We start from the raw sequence: 22,909 nt of genomic DNA, 5'->3' as shown, positions 1-22,909 counted from the left end.
AAATTCACTTTCTAATTAAGGGATAAAATATATACTATATGATAGTAAAATTCATATTAAGGTTGATTTTTAGGGAATGAAAATACTAAGGAAATATCAAGTCACTTATCTGATTTTTTTTTTAAAACCAGAAATCAAAATCTAATTATTTAAATCCTTTTGAAGCTTGAAAATGATGAAAACATAATAATTTTAAAACTTGAGAGATTAGAGAATCGTGTTAATAGCGTGTTATGAAATAAATATAAAAGAACAACTATAAGAGAAATATTTAGAGAAAAAAAAGTATTTAGAGAGAGTAAAAAGATTTTATTCAAGTATGTATTTACAAATGAAGTGAGAGAACTATTTTTAGGCCAACAACCTCTTGAATCATAGTCCTAATCTAATTCTATTTAACAGTTCAAATCATATTACATTTCTTTTATCTTGCCTTATGTTGTTTGACTTAGTCTGCACTTCTTAGGTCATAATATAATGGACATTCACATATTTGTTCATAACATATTTGAATATTTAACTCATTAATAGATATATTATCTCTTTATTTAAAAAAATAAAATTTAATTTTTTTCATAATTTAAAAAAAATTATAAATCATATATTTAATATAACACGATGATGTTGTAATTTCATAAAAATCAAGTTTTGACTTGACTGTGTTGTCAAGAGGACATTTAAAGGTGTAGCAGTGACAAAAATGCCTTGATTGATGTTTAATGTTATAGACCTCTTGTCTATGGTGTCTGTAGGTAATAAAGAAGGTTTAATGGAAAAGAAAATATGAATGAAATAATACAAGGAAACATTGTTTATTTAATTATTCTAATTTTTTATTTGTTTTTTATTTTGTCTTTTTTTTACCTTTTTAAATAATGATTATAAATTGAATTTTTTTTAAAAAAATAGTCATACTTTTGATTAAATAATTTATATATTTTGAGATTTAAATGAATTACATTTATGTTTTAAAAAAAACTCACAGTGAAAACCTAAATTACAATGTATTAAACCTAAATATTTTTAAAGTGAAACTGATAATTTGATATTTATAAAAGAAATTGTAATTAGTTATTCAAACTACTTTCCCATCTATCAATTTACACATATAACTGATTCCATCAATTTACACATCATTTTTATTTTTTTAAATAATTTTTTGTAATTAAAAAAATCTAAAAAAAATAAATAATTAGAAAAAAATAAAAAAGCAAAAAAAAAAAAAAAAAACCAAAACAAGATTAAAAGCATTCAAAAAATATATATATATATATATATAATATCAGGCCACGAGTTTCATGGAGTGTGAACAATTAAACCACAAAACCTTGGCTTTGTTAGGCTATGAATGCAGTAATAATAAGCAGGGTTAACTTATAATGTCCTTGTCCTGTTATAGATGTAGCATTTTGCAAAATACAAGTAAGCACCCAATTGTACAGCACTAAGTCCTGCAAGTAGCCAATAAAAGTAATCCAGATGTGCCCTGTTGAGATTATCTGCAAACCAGCTATCTCGGCCATTCCCACCAGTTGCTTTCTCAATGGTGGAGACAAGCAGGCTGCTCAAGAAGCTTCCAACACCAAAGATACCCAGGTAAAGTGAAAGGCCCACACTCCTTAGTTCATCTGGAACTTGATCATAGAAAAACTCTTGAAGACCAACCATGGTGAACACATCAGACACACCAAGTAGGGCGTACTGGGGAACCAACCACCAAACACTCATTGGAACCATTGCCTTTGGCTTATCTACTAGGCCATATTCTCGAGCAGTTTTTAACCTCTGCATCTCAACCAGCGCTGAAATTACCATTGATAGAGCAGATAAGAGAATCCCGGTTCCAATTCTCTGAAGCATTGTAATTCCAGCAGGGTTCCTAGTCAAAGCTCTTGCTAGAGGAACAAATATGCGATCATAGATGGGAACTGAGAGGACAATGCCGAGGCTGCTGAAGCATTGGAGAGAAGCAGCTGGTACACTGAAGTTTGGTGTAATTGTTCGGTCCATAGTCTCCCCTTGCTTGGTAAAGAAAGTTGGGGACTGAGCAAATACAATAGCATATACCAAGCTTGCAGCCCATATGGGAACAAGCCTCAGAACTGCCTTTGCTTCTTCAACATCACCAATGCTACAAATATTCCCATAGTCCTTTGAACCATCCGTTACAATCAAGGCTTTATTGAGGAATCTGCCACAGCAGAAGAGGATCCACATTGCAATGTTACAGAAATTCTTCAACCATAAATAAACCAAAAACGTTTTTTGAGGTGATCATAGGATGATATCTTGTTTTCTTAAATACTGCAAGTAGGGGGGGAAATTATGCAAAAGAAATGTCTTACTTGAATTGCTTTGAACTTTGGTGAAGCAGGGTTCCACTAGCTTCTTCCTCTTCAACACCCATTGCTGATGAAGTAGCTCGCCAATTCTTAGCTGCCAGAACAAAAACCCGGCCAATTCTCATGAATGGGCTTTTCTCATCCCTTTTGCCACTGTATCGGTAAGTTTTAGTTCCAAGCAAGAATATGACTAGTGCGGTCAACATAGAAATGCAGGGGATTCCAAATCCAAGAACTCAATTAAGGTTGTCCTGGATATAGAATAAAGCAGGGATCATTATTAAGAAACCAGCAGATAAACCAAAAAACCACCAGTTGAAGAAGGAGCTTCTGGCCTTGGACTCCTTGGGGTCTTGTTTATCAAACTGATCTGCACCAAAAGCCTGAACGCACGGCTTGTGCCCACCCTGCCCAACTGCAACTAGGTAAAGTGCGAAAAAGAATAAGATTACTTGATTTTGAGTAGAACATAATGTGTTGGAATTGGTGTTTAGACATCCTGAAGTGCTGAGAGAAGGAAGCATGGCAGCGAGGGTCAACAATCCGAGTCCCTGTAACATTTCAACTCAAAGCTAAACGAGTGATCAACTGATCATGATAATTTTCATTTTCTCAAAGTAAACATGTTTTCAGGGCATTTCTGGTAATGAAGGAATTAGAAACAAAATTAAGTAAAGTAGTCCTCTACATTTGTTTTTTTATCTATTTTAACTACAATGTGTTGATGTTGAAATCCTGATATGCTAAAGCCCCTAAAAAGTTAAGAAGCTGAACAGGCTGCTTCAATCTCCAACAGGACAAATCACATTTCTAATCAATGTTTCACTATCCAATTAGTCCCAACTTTTGTCTTGTGACATTGTGTCTTAATGTAGATCACTTTAAATCACATTAAGTACTAAACTACAATAATCAACATCCTTCTTTTTGCTGATATATTATTACTATTGTTCTAGATTAAGAAATGAATTTATGTTTAAACCTTTTCTTCAACATTTTTGACTTTTCAAGCCCGAATTGCAATCACATAGTAGCAAGTAAGAAGAACAAAAACCAGAACCCAGAGCCAAGAAATGAATTACCAAAATATAGATTGCAGAAGAAAGAAGAATTGTCCGATAACGCCCAAGAAAAGAATCAGCTACAAATGCACCTAAAAGTGGCAGCAGGGAACCGACCCCAGACCAGGCGTTCACGTTCTCGGCAGCAACAGCCATGGACAGGCCAAGTGGCCCCGTCAGATAGGTTATCAAATTGTTAGCAATTCCATAGTACGCAAACCTCTCAGCAACCTCCACAGCTATAATGAAAGATGCAGATTTCCATCCGCCGGAGTTGGACCTGAAGACGGGGCTGCCATTGTAGTCGACACAGCCAGTACAACGCTGCTGCTGCTGTGTTGTAAAAGTGGGATTCCTGCGTCGACTGGCGATTGGGCACCAGGAAGATAGGAATTCGCCATTTTTGGCTTATACGCACACAGCACACCACCAGCCAGCGACCAAGCCTAATATAACCTCATCATGATTGTTTTTTATTCATTATGGGTCAATTAAGTTCTCTGTTGCTGATGGTTACCCCTTGGACTATTACAATTAGGATGGCCTCTTCAGCGGCGTAGCTTGAAGAGTCGACCCTTTTTTCTGGGTGAAACACTTCAAAGTCTTTAAGGAATAATTATTAATTAAAGAATATAATTATATACTGCTGCTCTATGCCAAGCTTCTTAATTATTTTAATAATACTATGTATATATTAGATTAAAATAATACAACTGTATCCAAATATTTAAATTTAAAAAATAAAATTCGAATCTCTCTTTTTTAATTATAAAATTAAAAAAATTAATACAACTTATTTACGATTGAAAAGTCAATAGTATTATTATATATTATTATTATTTTAATAATAATACTATTATTATATATTAGTTATTGCAAGTCTTCATATACTTGTGTCAGAGACTTCCTAATAGGAGTAATAAATATCAAGAGATGTACTATATCCGACCATTTTTGTCCAAATAGTTTTGCTTCAGTCGTAAACAATTGTAGCATGGAGGCAACAATGATCCCATTTAAGTTGTGTTTCTGCTGCTGCTATAAACGTAAGATTTGGCAATACTTAGGAAGGCCCCCAGTCCAACTACATTGACTCCGACCAGTAAACAGTAGAAGTAATTAAGATGGGCCTGATTTAGATTATCAGACAACCACCCACCTTCTGTTGCTTTCTCAACAATGGAGACAAGTATGCTACTCAGGAAATTTCCTACCCCAAACACACTTAGATACAGGGCCACACCTACGCTCTTCAGTTCGTTCGATATCTGATCATAGAAAAATTCCTGCAGGCCAACTCTAGTGAATACATCCGCAGCTCCAAGCAACATATATTGAGGAACTAGCCACCACATGCTCATTGGAACTGTCGCATTTGGTTCATCGACCAGCCCATTTATTTTAGCAATTTCAAGCCTTTCTGTCTCGATGACAGCAGCAACTATCATGCAAATCGCAGATAGGAATATTCCAGTTCCAATCCTTTGCAGCATCTTGATGCCAGTAGGTTCCCCGGTGAAGGTTCTCGCTATAGGAACAAAGATGCGATCATAGATGGGGATGAAGACGAGAATTGTGATGCTGGTCAAGGCTTGAAGTGAGGCTGCTGGTATTTCAAAGCCTGGCACAACTGTTCTGTCCATTGTCTTTCCTTGCATGGTAAAAAAGGTTGGGCATTGCGCAATCGCAATGGCGAATACCAAGCTTGAAGTCCATATTGGAATCAGCCTTAACGCTGCTTTTGCTTCTTCAATGTCATCAGCACTACATAAATTTCCACAACCGTTCAAATAGTTTCTTGAGAGAGCTTTATTCAGGAATGGAGACAATCAGTTGGAAGCAAGTTAGACTTACTCACTTACCTAAATTGCTGAGAAGTTGTAAGAGCTGGCAGGGTTTCGCAAGCTTCCTCCTCAATAGCTACAACTGAAGTAGTACTTCTCCAGTTCCTAATTGCAGCAACAAATGCACGACCAATCCTTGCAAATGGTTTCTTCTCATCTCTTTTGATTTTATAGCGATAAGTTGGGATTCCAAGTAAGAAAAGAAGCAAGGATAGTATCATGCAAATACAAGGGATTCCAAATCCAAGACCCCAACTCAAATTATCCTGAATGTATACCAGGATGAGAAGCGATACAAGGACACCTGCACAGGCACCAAAAAACCACCAATTAAAGAATGAGCTCTTGGCATTTCTCTCTTCAGGGTCTTCCCCATCAAACTGGTCAGCTCCAAAAGCCTCGATGCAAGGTTTCTGCCCACCTAGCCCTATGGCTATTAGATAAAGAGAAAAGAAGAATACAGTCACTTGCAGCTGAGAAGGAGAACATGACTTGACAGTATTGGCATTTGGGTAGCTACAAGCATTGGAAGAAGGTAGTGTAGCCGATACAGTCAACAAGCCTAATCCCTGTGATCCATGTCAATCCAAGTTAAAAGTGATAAGCTTCTCCCCACCACTGGTCACAAGATTATTGATAGCGATATATAGCATATACCGAATTGGGAGAAAAAGCATTAGAATAAACCAGAAAGTGCTATACGACCAAGAAAGTGAGAGAAGAAGCAAATTTCAACACAATCTAATTATCCAAAAAAAAAAAAAAAGATTAAAAAATAAATTACCAGAACGTAGATGATTGAAGAAATGAAAATGGTGCGGTAGTGGCCGAGGAAAGAATCAGCAACATAGGCTCCAATGAAGGGAAGCAACAAATCTGTTCCCAGCCATGCATTTACATTCTCTGCTGCACTTGATGTGGACAGTCCGAGTGGCCCCGTCAAGTAGGTTATAAGGTTTGAAGAAATCCCATAATAGGCAAACCTCTCTGCAACTTCTGCAGCTGCACCATGCATAACCAGTCAATCAGCTACACTTATTTCTTCTATAGCTTAGTTTTGAAGCAAGAATCGTATCAGGTACTATAGCAACTTTACCTATTAAGAAAGATGCCGATCTCCATCCACCAGAAGTGGCCTTTTGGGCTGGACGACCTTTGTAATCAACGGTGCTATTCAAGGTTTCTGATTCTAAAAAGGGTGTCTGAGTTTGAGTTTGCTCAGCAGCAGAGAGAGGCATGTCTTGAAACGATGACAATTGGCAAAAGCCAAGGGAGATGTTTGTTTGCGTTTAGGAGTAGTTCATTGGCTGTTGTTTGCTTATCAATTTCATTGAAAATGAGCTTATCTGAAGAAACAGTTCCAATCACGGTTGGAACTACTGTTACTTGTGTGGTGGCCCTAAACCATCATCACCTTATTTCTTTCCAATTTTGCACTTGTTTACATTGAAAAGGAAAAGAAAAGGACCACAACTTGTTTAGAGTGAAATGAACAAAAATGAAAAAGAATAAAGTAGTACTCCTGCCTACATCATAATTGAGCAAAGGTCTTGCTCATTGGTTTCGTCGCCTTAAATCTTTCATTTTTGCATTTCAAATTCTAGCCATACGAATACCAATCCAAATCTCATGTATTAACTTAATTATAAAAAGAGAAAAAAATTAAGATAAAAAAAAAAAAAAATAAACATGTGATACTTTGTGAAAATTAAGATAAAAAATAAGATAAGAAATTATTGGGGATAAGAGACTTGGATTCCCATACGCAACCGTATACCACTTTAGAGAAAGGGACATAGAATAGAAATTAACAATATCCTAAACTAAAAACAAATTTAAAAATTTATATCCACAATCAAACCTGCGGACCAAGCAAGTCACCCCATCAGTGGATAAGTTTAGTTGGGCAGTTTTTGGGTATTAATTGGTTGAGCCAAGGGCTTTGTCGTAAGTTAAATATGCATTTCAAACCCTATTTACACCGAAGTGCATACATAAAGGTTGGAGTACAAGGCACGGGGTTCGGGAGAGGGACAAAGTTTAGTAATCCACAAAATGTGACATTTATTAAATAAAAGTTTGAAAAGTAAAATTTGAGAATATTTATATATACTAGCGTGGTGTCTGTGCGTTGTGCTGTGGATGCACTAATTTTTTTTTTTTTAAATTTAGTGTAGGATACTTTGAGAAATAGACATGTAATGGTAATTTGATCAACATATGAAATTGTTGGTCAACATTTTAGATATGCAAAATATTTTCATATAAAAGAAATAGCAATGTATCTGTAGCCATCTTAGTGGCATTGGCAGTGGCTCTGCACTCATACAAAAATGAGAAGGCTTCCTATTGTGCAATTACTAATAAATTTTTTTACAATGTGCTATATACAAAAGCTGGATGAAAAGCTTGCACTTGAATGATACATATTTAACAGCGTCTATCCACTTTCATACCAAAAAGAGAAGGCATTTTGAATTGCAATTGCTGAAATAACAAAGAGTGAACAAAAGACTTGTAACAGGTCGTTTGAATGTAAATGTTAACTTGTTAAAAGTTAATAGTAATATACAAAGACTTTAGAATGTGAAATTCTTAGAGATTATGAAAAAATAGATAAGCATGATAAGAGTATATTATATTAAAAATGCAATTTTAATAACAGTTGTATATAGGAAAACAATAGTCTCACTTAACTAGTTTGTGAAATTACAATTAAAACCATATTCAACAATTAAATGATTACATTTTTGTCTACAGGTTCAAATTTTGAAATTGAAGAACAATAAATGCATTTGGCGACTCGAGTGATTTGCAAAATTGCAATTAAACAATTGTAGTTTACAAGTGAAAGTAAGCAATCAAATTGATTTGTGAAGTAAACATGACACAACAACATAAATGTGTATTGTATTTTGCAAAAAAAAAAAAAAAAAGAGAGCAACACTACCAACAAACAAAGAGTAGAATCTATAGAAAACAAAAACAGAGAAAAAAAGAAGGTTTCATATAAGTATGAATTAATAAAAGAAAGTAAATATCCAATTAAAAGCAACAAATCTATAAACCATAAATGGAAAATATAAACATCAAAGCAGGAAGGAAGACAGATTGAATTAAAACTAACGACATAAGGTGGCCGACGATGCGTTTCACTGCCAAAACTTGAGTTCCAATGAGAGGAAGAGAGAGCAGTAGTTGTGTTAGTGAGAGAAAGTCAAAAGGGCAAAGGAAGAAAAGATGGAGTTAATAGTTAGGTCTTGGGATTTGGTTTATATGCTGATCATTTTAAGTAATGGGATAAGAGGCATACGCGGAAGGAGTGAGGTGAGGAAGAAAAGAGAAAAAAGAAATGAAAAGTTGAAAATGCTCTCCAAATATGATAAAATACTAAGGACAGATGTTAGATGTAGAGGATGTATGTAGGAAGGATTCAATATACTTTAGATTAGATGCTGTGCAAGTGTTTGAAGGATATTGATAAATGAATTTATCAATAGTTAAAGCTAATGAACAAAAAAGAGCAAAAAATTATTCGATCATGGGACAAAAATCTTCAGTAAAGTCAAACTGATTTACTATAGGCTTGTTAAATTCTTGAAAAACTATTATAATAAAAAAGAAATAGTACATATGCAAGTATAATCTATACTATCAATAAAGTATCAGGGTATTTCATAAAAAATATATACACTATAGTGAACAGCCACTTAACAAAACGTTAGAACCAATTAAGGGATATTCAATATATGGCAATGACCAAAAATAACCAAGGGATATTGAACCATTTTCAGTGCCCAAAGCAACTTAAACACACAAACATCACAAACTACCAAGTTTATATGGCAATGACCGAAAATAACTAAGGGATATTCAACCATTTTTAGTGCCCAAAGCAACTTAAACACACAAACATCACAAACTACCAAGTTATTAACAAGAGAAAATTTAAGAAAAAAAATTAGATACGCAACAAATTAATTTATTTCACGTTTTGATTTCAACAGCAACAAATACTATAAAAAGGTAGAGCAACTGACAATGGTATTTCTGGATATAAAATAATGAAGCTTACATAACTTTCGATCATATGTAAAGAGTCATCCCTGAAAGTAATTTGATCCACATTAATAAAAATAAATACTCTTCAAATTCTTAAAAAGATGAGCAGAAAATGGTACATACAGTGACAAATACGAAAAGAAAGAAAACTTATCTTTGTTATAACTAATTTACATAGACAACTAAACAGATTAATTCCTAATTCTCGAACTTTCATAATCGCAACAACTTAATAAACCAAACTAAGCATTAATCATACCATTCTATTCTGACTTTAATTCTAATTTGGATAGTTACTATCTCATTCTTTTTCTATACCAAACATGACCTGAGGAACTATCATGCACTCATTGTAACACTAAAAATTTTACTAATACCTTAGGGTCGACTATGGCTTCATTAAGGTCAACTATGGCTTCATGTCTTGGTGATTTTTCATTCATTCTTGCCATAAGGTCGATTGTGGAGATTAAAGGGTCGACTATGCCTTCTCTATTTCACAATTCTTCAATCATTCCTCAGTCATTCTACCATAGGGTCAATTACAGCTTTTTTAGGGTTGACTCTTACCTTGTGTCTTCAATATTCCTTGACTTTTTGACTTTTCACTTCGGCTATTTTTTCCATGCTTCTTTCCTATAATCAAATATCAATCAAAACATATTTGCTCTTTATTTACTTAGCTAAAGACTCAATGTTTTGAAAAGCTTTGTGATATTTTCTAATCATGAATATGCTTTTCAAACATTTGTATGATCTTAGGAGGATCGAAACATGATATTAGACAATTTCAAATGCTTAAGTTCAAAACCATAATATTTATGCCATTTTGTCAAATCAAAATATAAGATATTCAATGCTAACAATGAGGATGATCTATTAGTTAGTGATAAGTAACAATACAGAAGTTCTGCATCAATTCCTTCAGCATTTGGCCAACATATTTTATTTAAAGGATCTTGGAAATTTCAATTACTTTCTTGGGATTGAAGTGATATCCACATCCAATGATTTATTTCTGTCACAACGCACATATATTTGAGATATCCTAGCCAAGTTTGACACAGAGAATGCAAAAACTGTCACCACACCAATGGCCACCAACATAAAATTGCAGCTCAAAGATGGATCAGGTCCTACTAATGCAACAGATTATAGAAAACTCATTAAATCACTTTAATATTTTTTTCTTACTTTACCAGACATTGCTTACTCCATCAACAAGTTGTCACAATGCATGCATTGTCTCACTCAAGTCCACTAGTCAAGCTTAAAAACTTCAATACCTCAAAAGCATATTGCATCATGGTCTTCTTTTTAAGATACATTCTTTCTTACAATTATATGCTTGTAGTGATGCAGATTAGGCATGCAATTTAGATGACAGAAACTCCAAATCTACCTTCATAATTTATCTTGGAAGCAACCTAATCTCTTAGAAGTTTTCTAAACAAAGGACAATTGCACTATCCTCAATAGAAGTTGAGTACAGAACCATTGCCCACATTACAATTGAATTGATCTGGTTGACAAATCTATTAGCACAATTGAAAATCCCATCACCTAAGCCTCCACTTCTTCACTGTGATAATATAGGAGCTACATATTTGAGTGCCAATCCCGTATTTCATTCTTGAATGAAACATTTTGTGTTAGACTACCGTTTTGTCAAGCAGCATGTCTCTACTGGTATTTTCAAAGCCACCTACATTCCAGCTACTGATCAGTTAGTCGATGGACTAACTAACCATTTTCCAAACTCAGATTCATCATGTTAAGGTCTAAGATGGGTGCAGGAGATGGCTCTACCATCTTGCAGGGGCATATGAAAGATAAAGCATCCTATTCACTTCGAAGTGCTCAAGATTCAAAACCAAACTGATCATATTAGTTTACCCATTGAATTTGTTTAAGATTTAAATTAATTGCAATTTATCAGCTAATGATCATCACTATCTCTGATTCAAAAATAGTTTTATCACTTTATCTTGTATTTGGTATAAATATGTGTACATACCACATCACTAGACAAGTTAGTTCTTCAAGCTTATTTTTTGTCATTCCTTGTTTTTATATTCTGAAAGGGAGAAAGGTGAAAAGGATGAGTGGGAGATTCAGGCAGTTGATGATGAAGATTATTTGTTGGAAGATAGTGAGGATGAGGTGATATTTGAGGAAGATGGATATTTTTGATGAGGAAAGTTTGGTTATTTAAGGAGGTCAATAATTGGAATTAAGGAATTACTTGGAAGAATGGGGAAAGAGATTAGAATTTATATGAATTGTGAACTTTGCTACTTGTTGAATAAAAGTTGAGAATCCTAATGCTGGCATTTGCTTAGTGTGGTTCTTCATTGTGTACATATTAGCAAGTGGTATATATCTGCCTCAAATTGTCTCTGTATTTTTTTTTATTGATAACGTAGAGTTTACTAGGGATACCTTGTGAAACTTGAAATAGTATATGGTATTTGTTAGTTTCTTTGTGTACGATAAATGCGAAATTTTATTTATAATTCAATAACAACAATTGTCATCTAATATAAAAGCCAGGAATCTACCACAAAAAAATTATAGATCAAGATTTACGTAGCTCAAAAACAATTCAAGTACCTTATCTTCAAAAAGGGATTAAATTATAGATCAAAGATACAGGTACCACAAAAGTGATTCAAGTGTCTTGCCTCTAAAGGGATTCACGCTTCTTATTTTTCTAAGGTTCTTTGTTTTCTAAAAAATGTTTCTAATTAATTCTAATGGCCAACTAAGTATCAACCTTTGCTTTTATAGATGTACTAATGGACTTGGGATCCATTAGACCCAATAATAGTTCAACGGGACTTATAAATAAAAACCCAAAAGAAGAATATACAAGAGATCCCTATGGGCTCAAATTCATACCATCTCATGACTTATATTTTACTAAGAATTTTATTTAATTTAATATTATTATTTAGTTTCTTAAATTAATTAAGAAATCTTATTTCCTCATTAATTGCAATAATGTCCATCAATATTGCAACTGACCTCAACAAAGAAAAGAATTATCAATGAGATCTCTTTCACTACAATATTTACAAACTAGTCCTTTTACCATACCATATGCCTCATGGGTTTTATGGATAAATAATTTTCACTATCACATTCAACCTATGTAATATTAATTCATGATTTTCATTGCTGTTGCACTTTGAAAAATATTTTTCTTCAAAAACACTATTATAATATATATATATATATAATATTAGTATAAATAATATAATTTTAAAACAACTTTTAGAAACATACAGGATGAATTCATGAGTTCAACGATTATATGAAAATCGCTTGAATATCTTTCTCAATAGAAAATGATGAATCCTTTATTGAGCATTCAATATAATTTATTTAGCATGTACATAACCCAACATACCAGGGACACCTGAGCCTTTGGTTCATTGGTTGATATATAATCCTCTTACTTAAAGAGTAAAGTTCAAATCCCCCTTTTTCCTATTAAAAAAAAAAAAAACCCAACATACCAAGATATAGCCTTTAAATTCAGCATCACCTATATAAATTATATTGACATATCAAATCTAAGGACAATTAATAAATTATAATAGAACTTCTTTTAATTATTGAGTGACAGACTTACTTGGAGCTCTTTAATTAGATCCTATTCAATGTATGTATCTCAGACACAACATCCACTTGTTTGATTTGGGCTCACCACCCAATGGTAGAGTTAAAACATTATCTAATAAATAAATAATAAAATTAGTTTTTAAGGTCATATGTCTTGAACTTGATCAGAGGACAGTGGTGGAATATGGTTGCTTTCTTATTTTCATTTTAATTGTTCAGATTCCTATATGGAAAACTTGTAATTGTCCAATGAAGCATATTTTTAGTGGTTGTCTAGGTTAATTAGATCGAATTTCTTTGCCTTGCTATGTTGAAGAACTATTCTCGTGGGTGTTTACCTGAATGCAGTTGCTATAATCGCTGGTTTTATGTCTGGCCTTTTGTGGCCAACGAAAATGCTTGTTTGGTAACATTAAAGTTAATATAGAAATTTAAAAATCCTCTAAGTTATAGCCTGGAGTTTGTTTGGATATGAAAAAATGAATAATGAATATATTTAATAAAAGGTGTAATGAATGAAAAATAGAGGTTGTGAGAATAAGAGGATGTTGATTCTGGATTCATTTGCCTCTTACTTGTTCTTTTAAGTGGCATGATTGGTTGTCACTATTGGCAGGTGCAAAAGAGGAGTTTCCGTCGACTATAATTCTGGTAATGTGCACTAAGATCATTATAACCTGCCTCATTTCGATTCAACATCATGGAGTTCTAGGAAGATCTGGTGGCCTTTAAAGGCCATTGTCTATATCAATCATGGATAAGTAGATTGCTCTTAATTCCTTTTGATGCACTAATTGTAGGAGTTCATGACCCCTGATCGGCAGAGGTTTTTTTCAGGCCTTTAATGAGATTTTGTATGTGGTTAAGATGGGTTGACATAATTAAGGGATGACTGTTTATTTTATATTAGAATTTGATCCGGTAAGTTTTACCAATGACGACCCACCATCCATACAAACCACCAATGATGCAGCCCGTTCAAGGCCAAATCCTTTAATAATTCTCCCTTGATAACTTTATGTGAAAAATTTAACCATTTCTTTTGATCTGCGACACTCACTCACTGATGTACCTATGTAACACTGTCTTGGAACCCCATTGAGACTTTCTTTTATGCGAAGTTATAGATTCCAACTTAAATAAGGGCCTAAACAACTCCAGTCACAATTCCTGATATTCTTGATAGTTTAATCTATGATTTGATCGCTTTATTGTCGGCATTAATAGGATTTACTGTTCCATATCAATCAGCTTTGAAGGGCTTGGTCTACTTCTCAATCATTCTGCATAACATCATAGCGTAGCGGAACATTGCCATGGAATGGAATTCCCCCTTTACTCAGAAGCTATAGGATGAGGCCTCAGATTTGCACTGATCAACTTCGAACAGCTAAAACCTTGGCACTCAAGATTTGTCTTGGAGCATGCTGAATCTGATCTCTGGTTCTGTTTCAATCCTGCCTGAATATATTTCTTTTCTGTTAACCCCATGGTGGAACCGTGGAAGTCAGTCTTTAAGTGTCTAACGATAAGTGTAACAGACAGATTCGCCCCAAGGGCTGTCTGGTATGGATAAGCAGGTGACACAGCCTTCTGCCCTATGATTCATGGCTTACAGGGTGTTAAGATTGAAAGAGAAAGAGAAACAGGACGAGATGATTGAAAACAACAGATTTGAAGTGAAATTCACTTCTGAAATTACATGTTTACATTTATTTAATAATACCAAAGTCACTCATATCATGTTCATCACTCCACTATTACTCTTTCGCACAATCAAACATGAATGGTAAACAAAAAGTTTTAAAGAGTTAATTACCGTAAAAAAAGGAGGAAGGGAAAGCAAACAAAGGGTAAAGTTGCTAATATACAAACAACAAATCACTTGTGCTTCACAAATTGGTGAGTGAAAGATCAAGTGTTCTATCAGGATGACTAAGCCATTCCCCAATAATTCAAGTTGTGTGGTCAATTCATTCTTGTTTGGTGAGCCTGATTTATTAAGAAAGCTACGGTTAACATAATCACCAGTTTTAAAAGTTTAAAGATTCATTCATGACAGTGAATATTTCAATAGTTTATTTTGTAATTGCTCTCAATCTAAATAAAACTTTCTCTTTGGGTGAAAGAGTAATCAATATGCACATGAGAAAATTTGCTTAGGAAATATACTCAAGATTGTACAACTCAACTACAACCCTATCTTGAAATAAGTAAGGGGACAATATAAATATCAAATTGGTCCCTATATTCATATATCAATGTTGAAATGACCAATTCTAATCTTGCATGTGAAAAATAAAATGAAGCCATTCCACCAATTTTCATTAATATTTTATCAAGACTTTTTTGTGAAACATGCTGTGTCATTATCATAAGCATTGAGACCTTTCCTTTCTCTTATTTTTCAAAAAAAAAAAATTTATGCATTTTTTATTTTTCTTTCTTTATTATTTTGGTACCAAAAAAATTGAAATGAGTGGGCAAAATGACAAAGTGACAACCCAAAGTCAAAGACGAAGTAGCCCACATTCAATTATTGCTAAAGAAAAATTAGGGTTAAGGTGGACTAGACTAGGGATCATTTTTTGATGGACAAGTTGATTAAGAAAGATGTACATGCAAAACTTGATAAATATCTTCTTCTTTTTTTATATCAAAAAGATATCCGTTATGTTTTGGTTAATATTAATATTCTTGGGTTACTATGTGTATTGAAATTTTATATTTTACTATTAAATAATATATGTACAAAATTTTAAAATTAATTATAGATAACATGTATGTAAGTAAAAAGAGAATCAAGTAATTTTAGTATCTTTTTGTCTAAAAGTCTAAATCATAAATATTGGAACCCATAAAAAAAAGTTTTTCATGTTTCATTTCAAAAGAAAATAACTAAATAAAAGCTTTTAGAAATTGACTCGGACAAAACTTATAAAAAGAGTAATGTGTTATATTGTACCGAACGATACATATTACATTTTGTGTGATATATTTTTAATATTTAATTAAATATGATACAATATATTAATTGATATCCTTTTTTTTTATTAATATCGTAAGATATGGTAAATCACTAATGTGATCACCTCAACTAAATTTTCAAGTGATATGAGAAAGATGCTGCAGATAAAATCATTGGCGTGATACAAAAGGATTGATGGAATAGCTCTATCATCCTTCTTATCACCCACACTAACAGAGAATAGATTCTAACTTGATCTTCCCATGGTATAAACAAAAGACTTGGAGAAAAACAAGAAGGCAGCCAATCCTGCTGAGCTTAGCCCAGCAAGTAACCAGTAAAAGTAGTCAAGATGTGCTTGATTCAGATTACTAGCAAACCAGCTTTCTCCACCATCTCCACCAGTTGCTTTGTCAATGACAGAAACCAGAAAGCTGCTTAAAAAGCTCCCTACACCAAGGACACTCAGATAAAGGGATAGGCCAACACTCTTCAGTTCATTCGGAACTTGATCATAGAAAAACTCCTGAAGACCAACAATGGTCAACACATCAGCAAGACCAAACAAGAGGTATTGAGGAACCAACCACCACACACTCATTGGAATCGTCACATCTGGTGTGTCAACTAGTCCATATTCCTGTGCAGTTTTGAGCCTTTTCATCTCGACTAAAGCTGCAATTACCATTGAAAAAGCAGACAAGAACATCCCGGTACCAATTCTCTGAAGCATTGTGATGCCTGATGGTTTCTGGGTTAAGGTTCTTGTAATAGGAACAAAAATGCGATCATAAAGGGGTATGAAGATAATGATAGAGACACCGGTAAATAATTGAAGGGAAGCAGCCGGAATAGTCAAGCCTTGAGCAAGTTTTCTGTCCATTGTAGCTCCTTGCTTTGTGAAGAAAGTAGAGGCTTGAGCAAATACTATAGCATACACCAGGCATGTGGTCCATATTGGAATTAGCCTTAACAAACCCTTGGCTTCTTCAACATCGTTGAGACTGCAGCCTTTCCAATCTTCACTCGAGCCATCTTGAGCAAGCAATGCTTTGTTAAGAAACCTTCCACACATACAGATATAAAGCTATGTTAGAAGAGTTTTTATCCAGTAATGCAGTCAAGAGCTCATTTCATTAAGTCATCCGCCCTTGAATAAATAAATCCCTTCCCACCCTCACGTCCCCTTCCTTAACCCCCATTCCTCCTCTCAGAAAAACTCAAAGGAAATCCACAACAAATCTTGAATTTTCTACTGCTTTGGGGAATATGGATGCTTAATTGTGAGGAGAGTCATTTTCTTGAAACTCAAGTATTAATGATCACAGCAAATGATAATTCAACTTTTATTATAGGAAAATGACATCCACAAATGCCAAAATTTAGACATATTCAGATTAGAATATGCATCTCATATGACTAATGCATTTCAGATACATATGGTGAATAACGATATATTCATTTGTTTTCCACAGGATGTCAGAACATTTGAAATCAAACTTACAGATGTTTTAAAAATTCATTCTTATGGATGGCCAAAAACAATGGAATACCATTTCTCTTTCTGTTTTACACTCACACATACGCATGCATGCAAGTATGCACATCCTGTGTGTGTTTCTAAGTGCAAAGTGGGAATGCTTACTTGAATTGCTCTGAACATTGCTGAGGTAGGGGTTGAAGAACTTCCTCTTCTGCGACTGTCACTGAAAGAGCATTACGTCTATTCTTAACAGCAAAAACAAACACCTGACCAATTCTTCTGAAGGGATTTTCCTTGTTCACATTGACACTATACCTGTATGTCTTTGCTCCAAGCAAGAAAACCACTAGGGCGACCAACATTAATATGCAGAGAATTCCGAATCCAAGAGCCCAACTAAGGTTGTCCTGGATGTACACAATGATCACAAGTGACAGAAGTACACCTGTGGATAAGGTAAAATACCACCAATTGAAGAATGAGCTTCTAGCTATGCTTTCCTTTGGGTCATTTCCATCAAATTGATCAGCTCCAAAAGCCTGAACACAAGGCTTGTGCCCACCCTGTCCAATTGCTACTAGATACAGAGAGAAGATGAATGAGAACACTAGGATCTGTGGAGTCGAACATGATGTGATATTGTTGGTGTTTTGGCAATCCAAATTACTGAGGGAAGTTAGCATAGCTGATAGAGTCAATAAGCCTAGCCCCTGTGATCAATTGCAAGCCAAGCACAGGTCAGCCCTGAAGAACTCAACAAGCATTTAACCTGAATCCTAATAAAGACATAGCATTTGTTATTTGGGAAGAATGCCTCCTGTCACTTCAATTATGGTAAATGGACAAACAATACTAAAACCAGTGTAAAGCAGATCCTAAAACATTCCTTCACATTTGTGACTTGACAGTTTTCATTAAAAATCAATTTTATTATATGTTTATTAGTATATATCATTTATTGTTTTCCCATATATTATATTTTAATAGATATTTATTTATTTATAACATATATGATATGATTATAAATTGTTTAATAACATTATAGCAAAATTATGTTAATAGTTGATTAACTATTAAACGGAAAGCTATACTTCCTTTTTTGTTTGCCAAAATTGTTTTAGATTAAATGTGACAAAATGTTTAAAGCTTACGCTTGTTATGCCTATATAAAAGAACATTAAATATTTTAACTCCGGCATTTGATAATGACCTTTAAACAAACAAATAGGTGTAGTGTATGAGATACATACACTGAACAAGATCTAATTAAAAAAGGACCATATAAGCTTGTCATTGTTAATAATTAAAATGAGCTCCATACATTTATTAATGGATAACATACATTAACCCCCTCAAGTTTTCATCATAATTACATGTGTGCAAATTAATTTTCACAATGGACACTCCGTCCAAAAAGAATATTTTTGTTGGACGTATAAGTCTTGTTGTCAATTAACCGTTAATGTTTCCATTAGTTTGATAATGTGACAATAGTTTTAGAATAATTTTATCCTTCATTAATTTTAAAAATTACTACTATATAAACTATATTTTTCCTTTTAAATTTTTTTTTAAAAATAAAATGCTCTCAACCAACCACCCACAACTAGTAGTGCTCCCCAATAGATCTGATGCTCACATTTGTGCTCCCCTAGGGAGCGCATCAAGGAAGCATTAGATCTGGTGCTTCTCGAGAGAAACCAAGATTTAGGGTGCGTGACTAGATCTCATGCTCACTTGGGGAGATTCGGTCGAATTTGGCATTCCACGGCCAAATCTAATCGTAGGGTGGCCAATCAATAACTGATCTAAGAAAAGGAAAAAGGTGGAAAACGAAGTATATTTTAGACATTTCACGGTTAGGCATTAACATCGTTTACACGTTTGGGGCGGAGTATTCATTTTGAATGGATCCACGTGTAATTATGGTCAAAAGTTGAGGTATTAGTGTATTTTACTCTGTATACTTAAGAAGTTAATATACCTTATTTAGTATCTATATAACTTTAATGTTACCAATAGGTAATGCGAAAGATATTTAAGTGATTTTCATAAGATTATTAAACTCAAGAAATCGAATCAGTCTATTTTCAAAAAGTGTTTCAGAATTATATTATTCATATTAATATTATATATAAATTTTTTTAGAAAAAATTTAAAGTCTAGTTATAATAAAAATCATGAATTGGTATTACATGGGTTGAATTTGAGAATGAAAGTTATTTATCCAAAAAACTCATGAGGAACATAGTATAGTGAAAAGATCGATTAGTAAAAGTGTAATGAAAGAGACTTCATTGATTATTGTTTTTTTTGCAGATGTAAGTTGCGATGTGGTGTTGGATATTATTGCAATTAGTGGGTAATTAGGATTTTTTAAAATTATTGATTAGTAAATATTTTTTACAAAATGATCTAACCAACTAAAAATACTTTAGAATGTTTATCTAAATAATAGAAAATAGATTAAGTAAAATAAAAAAAAATTAAAATCTATACTTATATATGAAAAATTTTCTAAAAGGGTTTCAATTGGCGTCTGTCTATTGGAATAAAAAATATTCTTTAAACAATTCTCAACCATAGAAATTTCATGAAAATTTGTAATGATATTTTCTCAAAAAAATATGCGAGAATGATGAATAATTTAACACATCCCATTAAAAAGTTTAAAGAATTCAAAAAATAATTATTCTTATATAAAGATTAATTTTTCAAACAATGATAAAAATAGTACAAAAAAATTTATACAAGATATAGAAAAATGTCACTGAATTAGATATTTACACAACATATAAATAATTTTATATGTGATTAAAGTGATACCTATGAAAGAAAATTAAAAATGAAACAGGCCTTTTGGCTAAGATCAAGTGTAGTATCTGTTTTTATCAGTTTAATATCTGAGCCATTAGTCCGCATGGTATTAAATTAATTTTTTTAAGGGGAGAGCCCATAACAGTAGTTTGCTGTTGGGGTTCTCGAGCGTCTCCCAAAGCGTTGCACTATTGCTCGGGCCCGGCGCATCCAAAAAAAAAAAAAAAGCAAGTGGATAATAAAATATGAATAAAGCGAAATAAAATAAAATAAAAAAGAGAAAACGGACTAACCAGAATGTAGATTAGTGAAGAAATTATGATAGTGCGGTAGCGGCCAAGGTAAGCATCGGCGACAAATGCCCCTAAAAGTGGCAGCAAAGTGGCTGTACCCGACCACGCGTTGACGTTCTCAGCGGCGGTGGCGGTGGACTGGCCGAGCGGCCCTGTCAAATACGTTATGAGGTTGGAGCTTATCCCGAAATAAGCAAACCTCTCCGCCACTTCCACGGCTGTTGTGGGTTTCAAAAGAAAAACCTTAAGCTTTGTTGTCATATGAAAATTTGGCTTTGTTGTTCTACTTTGCACGGGTTATTAATATTACCTATGATGAAAGAGGCGGATCTCCATCCCCCAGAGGTGGATCTTCGGGCTGGACAACCTTGGCAGTCAACCGAGCCATAAACGACGGTGTCTTCTAACAGTGGGGCTTGGGTGTTGCAGGTGGTAGAGACAATGGCCATATTTCTGATTCCCTTGCTTTACCTAGAACAATTTAATCATTCCCATCTCTCCGACTTCTGGGACGAGTACAACCACTTTTGTCCCTAAACCCTTCTTCTCCTAGCTTTTTACGCCATCGTTTGGAACTTTGCTTTCTTAAAATACTCCCCTTTTCTTTGAAATTTTACAACTTTTCTAAAAGGGAACTCTATTCGAACCTAGGGTTGGAAGGAAGATTTACAAGATGAATTGATAAATGAGGATGTCTCTCTGCTTTACATCCTTTTCTCAAACAGAGCATTTACTTTGTTGTGAATGTGTACTGTTTTGAGTTTCTTAGAGCTTTAATAATAAGTGTGCATGATTAATTATAGTTATAATACATACAAAAATCTTTGTGTTATTGAATAAAATTTAGATAATCATTATATGTTCACATTGAAAGTGAAAATATTATGTGGTCGTTTAAGTTTTTTCATATCAATTTATTATTTATTATAAAATGTCAACATCAATTTGTTGTTGATTATAAAATGCGAATATGTGACGTATATATGACATTTCATCGGAAGTGTATATTGCTCAGTCACGTCTTTCGCTTTTCAGTTTTGAGCTGTTGGGAACACGAGGTACGAGACTGCTTTCAGTACAGTAAGGCTCCCGTCGGTTGATGAGGATGCGTGAATGATGCAAGGAGCGACAGTGTTTGTTGTCCACTCTCCTGGGCATTCTGTATATTTCTTGCGAATTTTATAGATGTAAAATGAGCGATTGGTGGTATTGGTACGTGGGTGACGTTTATGAATTATTAATGTTGTCGATGTTATGGTTAACCTGTTGATTGCTAAGCTGAACTGAACCACCCATTTTATAAACAAAAGACTTGGCAAAATACAAGAAAGCAGCCAATCCGGTTGCATTGATCCCTGCCAGCGACTAGTAGAAGTAATCAAAGATGAGCTTGTTTAAGATTACCAGAACCAGCTCTTTCCTCCTCTGCTGGTTATTTTATGGTGACACACTCATTGGGATTGCCACATCCGGGGTGTCAACTAGCCCAGATTCTTGTGCAAACTAAAGCTGCAACTACCATGAAAAAAACACAGAAAAGAAGGCTAGTTCCGATTCTTTCAAGCAAAATGATGCCTGACGGTTTATGGGTTAAAGTTATTGCTATTGGAACAAAAACCATCAGTTTTTTTTCTGTTTAATGTAGATCCTTGTTTAATGATGGAGGTTTAATGTTGGCATCCTTAAAAAGTTGAAGTGAAACTGCTGTCAAGGATCATTCCATTGTTGTGCATATTGAATTTTGAGGAACAATTTATAAGCCAGTGATGCCGAGGATAGAAGACCTTTTATTCATCAAGCTGCTTCGAGATATAATACATGGCACATTAAAAGTCCTCGATGAATTATTTGGTCTCGTGAAGTTCATCACCATATCTTGACCAACAAATAATGAGAGTATTTGTGACGAGTTGAGCATGATAAGGGCATCTGATCCTTGACATTTAAAAACCCATGAATATAAAAAGAAGAAAAGGAAAAAATTTTGAGCCTTGCAATATCTTTTTTGTTTTTTTTTTTTCCTTGAAGCCTTAAAAGTCCTTAGCCCCATACAACCTTAAGAAGAGTTCTCTTAGATCAATTGAGCATATCATTTTTGAATAATGACAGATTATTAAAGAAATTTCTTTGCATAAGTAAAGAAAAGAGAAGAAAAAAGAAAAAAAAAAGCCAACTACGTTCAAAACTCCAAGGCAATACGAAATCGTTAGGGCATGCTATTTAAGTTGAAAACTCGAAAAGGAAATAGCTAGAAGTTAGAGCACAATTTTGAATGGTTGTAAACTCTTCGGAGAACATTAATGAAAACTAAATGGAGCCAAAATATCAACCATGAAATGGGGTTAAAATCCATAGTCACTAGAAAATTTTGGCTTTAAGGTCACTGTTGCATTTAAATGTGGTGCGTCCACA

At 33.9% G+C, this 22,909-nt stretch overlaps 3 protein-coding genes and 2 pseudogenes across 3 annotated transcripts; 1 reads left to right on the top strand and 4 right to left on the bottom strand.

Moving 5' to 3' along the window:
- Positions 1-1,349: 1,349 nt before the first annotated feature.
- LOC148761320 (protein NRT1/ PTR FAMILY 5.10-like) lies at positions 1,350-4,158 on the bottom strand. Its single transcript, XM_088809039.1, has 3 exons — positions 3,425-4,158; positions 2,346-2,893; positions 1,350-2,191 (listed from the first exon to the last, which is right to left on the bottom strand). Exons 2-3 carry the CDS (start codon positions 2,546-2,548, stop codon positions 1,375-1,377), a joined length of 1,020 nt encoding a protein of 339 aa, XP_088665165.1. The 5' UTR covers positions 2,549-2,893; positions 3,425-4,158; the 3' UTR covers positions 1,350-1,374.
- On the bottom strand, positions 2,579-3,804 carry LOC148761321 (protein NRT1/ PTR FAMILY 5.10 pseudogene; annotated as a pseudogene).
- Positions 4,159-4,294: 136 nt separating the features above from the next.
- LOC18593035 (protein NRT1/ PTR FAMILY 5.10-like) lies at positions 4,295-6,716 on the bottom strand. The gene is made up of 4 exons (XM_088809038.1): positions 6,344-6,716; positions 6,032-6,249; positions 5,266-5,816; positions 4,295-5,167 (listed from the first exon to the last, which is right to left on the bottom strand). The coding sequence occupies exons 1-4, from the start codon at positions 6,483-6,485 to the stop codon at positions 4,420-4,422; spliced, it is 1,659 nt and encodes a 552-aa protein (XP_088665164.1). The 5' UTR covers positions 6,486-6,716; the 3' UTR covers positions 4,295-4,419.
- Positions 6,717-15,871: 9,155 nt separating this feature from the next.
- On the bottom strand, positions 15,872-21,272 carry LOC148761318 (protein NRT1/ PTR FAMILY 5.10-like). Its single transcript, XM_088808965.1, has 4 exons — positions 20,808-21,272; positions 20,498-20,715; positions 17,550-18,097; positions 15,872-16,968 (listed from the first exon to the last, which is right to left on the bottom strand). The coding sequence occupies exons 1-4, from the start codon at positions 20,944-20,946 to the stop codon at positions 16,152-16,154; spliced, it is 1,722 nt and encodes a 573-aa protein (XP_088665091.1). The 5' UTR covers positions 20,947-21,272; the 3' UTR covers positions 15,872-16,151.
- Positions 20,235-20,419, top strand: LOC148761319 (U2 spliceosomal RNA; annotated as a pseudogene).
- Positions 21,273-22,909: the final 1,637 nt, after the last annotated feature.

This window comes from Theobroma cacao, chromosome 8, assembly GCF_053813885.1.
Source record: "Theobroma cacao isolate CCN51 chromosome 8, ASM5381388v1, whole genome shotgun sequence".
Taxonomy (NCBI): Eukaryota; Viridiplantae; Streptophyta; class Magnoliopsida; order Malvales; family Malvaceae; genus Theobroma; species Theobroma cacao.
Note: the sequence above shows the minus strand (reverse complement) of the source record. Positions and strands in the feature narration are given on the sequence as shown.

Excerpts from the sequence above, each read along its gene's own strand:
- LOC148761320 (XM_088809039.1), bottom strand. The coding sequence starts at position 2,548 with ATGTTGACCGCACTAGTCATATTCTTGCTTGGAACTAAAACTTACCGA. Across the intron at positions 2,192-2,345 it reads CAAAGTTCAAAGCAATTCAA|ATTCCTCAATAAAGCCTTGA; the intron begins GTAAGACATTTC and ends CTGCTGTGGCAG.
- LOC18593035 (XM_088809038.1), bottom strand. The coding sequence starts at position 6,485 with ATGCCTCTCTCTGCTGCTGAGCAAACTCAAACTCAGACACCCTTTTTA. Across the intron at positions 6,250-6,343 it reads ATCGGCATCTTTCTTAATAG|CTGCAGAAGTTGCAGAGAGG; the intron begins GTAAAGTTGCTA and ends TGCATGGTGCAG. Across the intron at positions 5,817-6,031 it reads CTTCAATCATCTACGTTCTG|GGATTAGGCTTGTTGACTGT; the intron begins GTAATTTATTTT and ends CATGGATCACAG.
- LOC148761318 (XM_088808965.1), bottom strand. The coding sequence starts at position 20,946 with ATGGCCATTGTCTCTACCACCTGCAACACCCAAGCCCCACTGTTAGAA. Across the intron at positions 20,716-20,807 it reads ATCCGCCTCTTTCATCATAG|CCGTGGAAGTGGCGGAGAGG; the intron begins GTAATATTAATA and ends AACCCACAACAG. Across the intron at positions 16,969-17,549 it reads CAATGTTCAGAGCAATTCAA|GTTTCTTAACAAAGCATTGC; the intron begins GTAAGCATTCCC and ends TATGTGTGGAAG.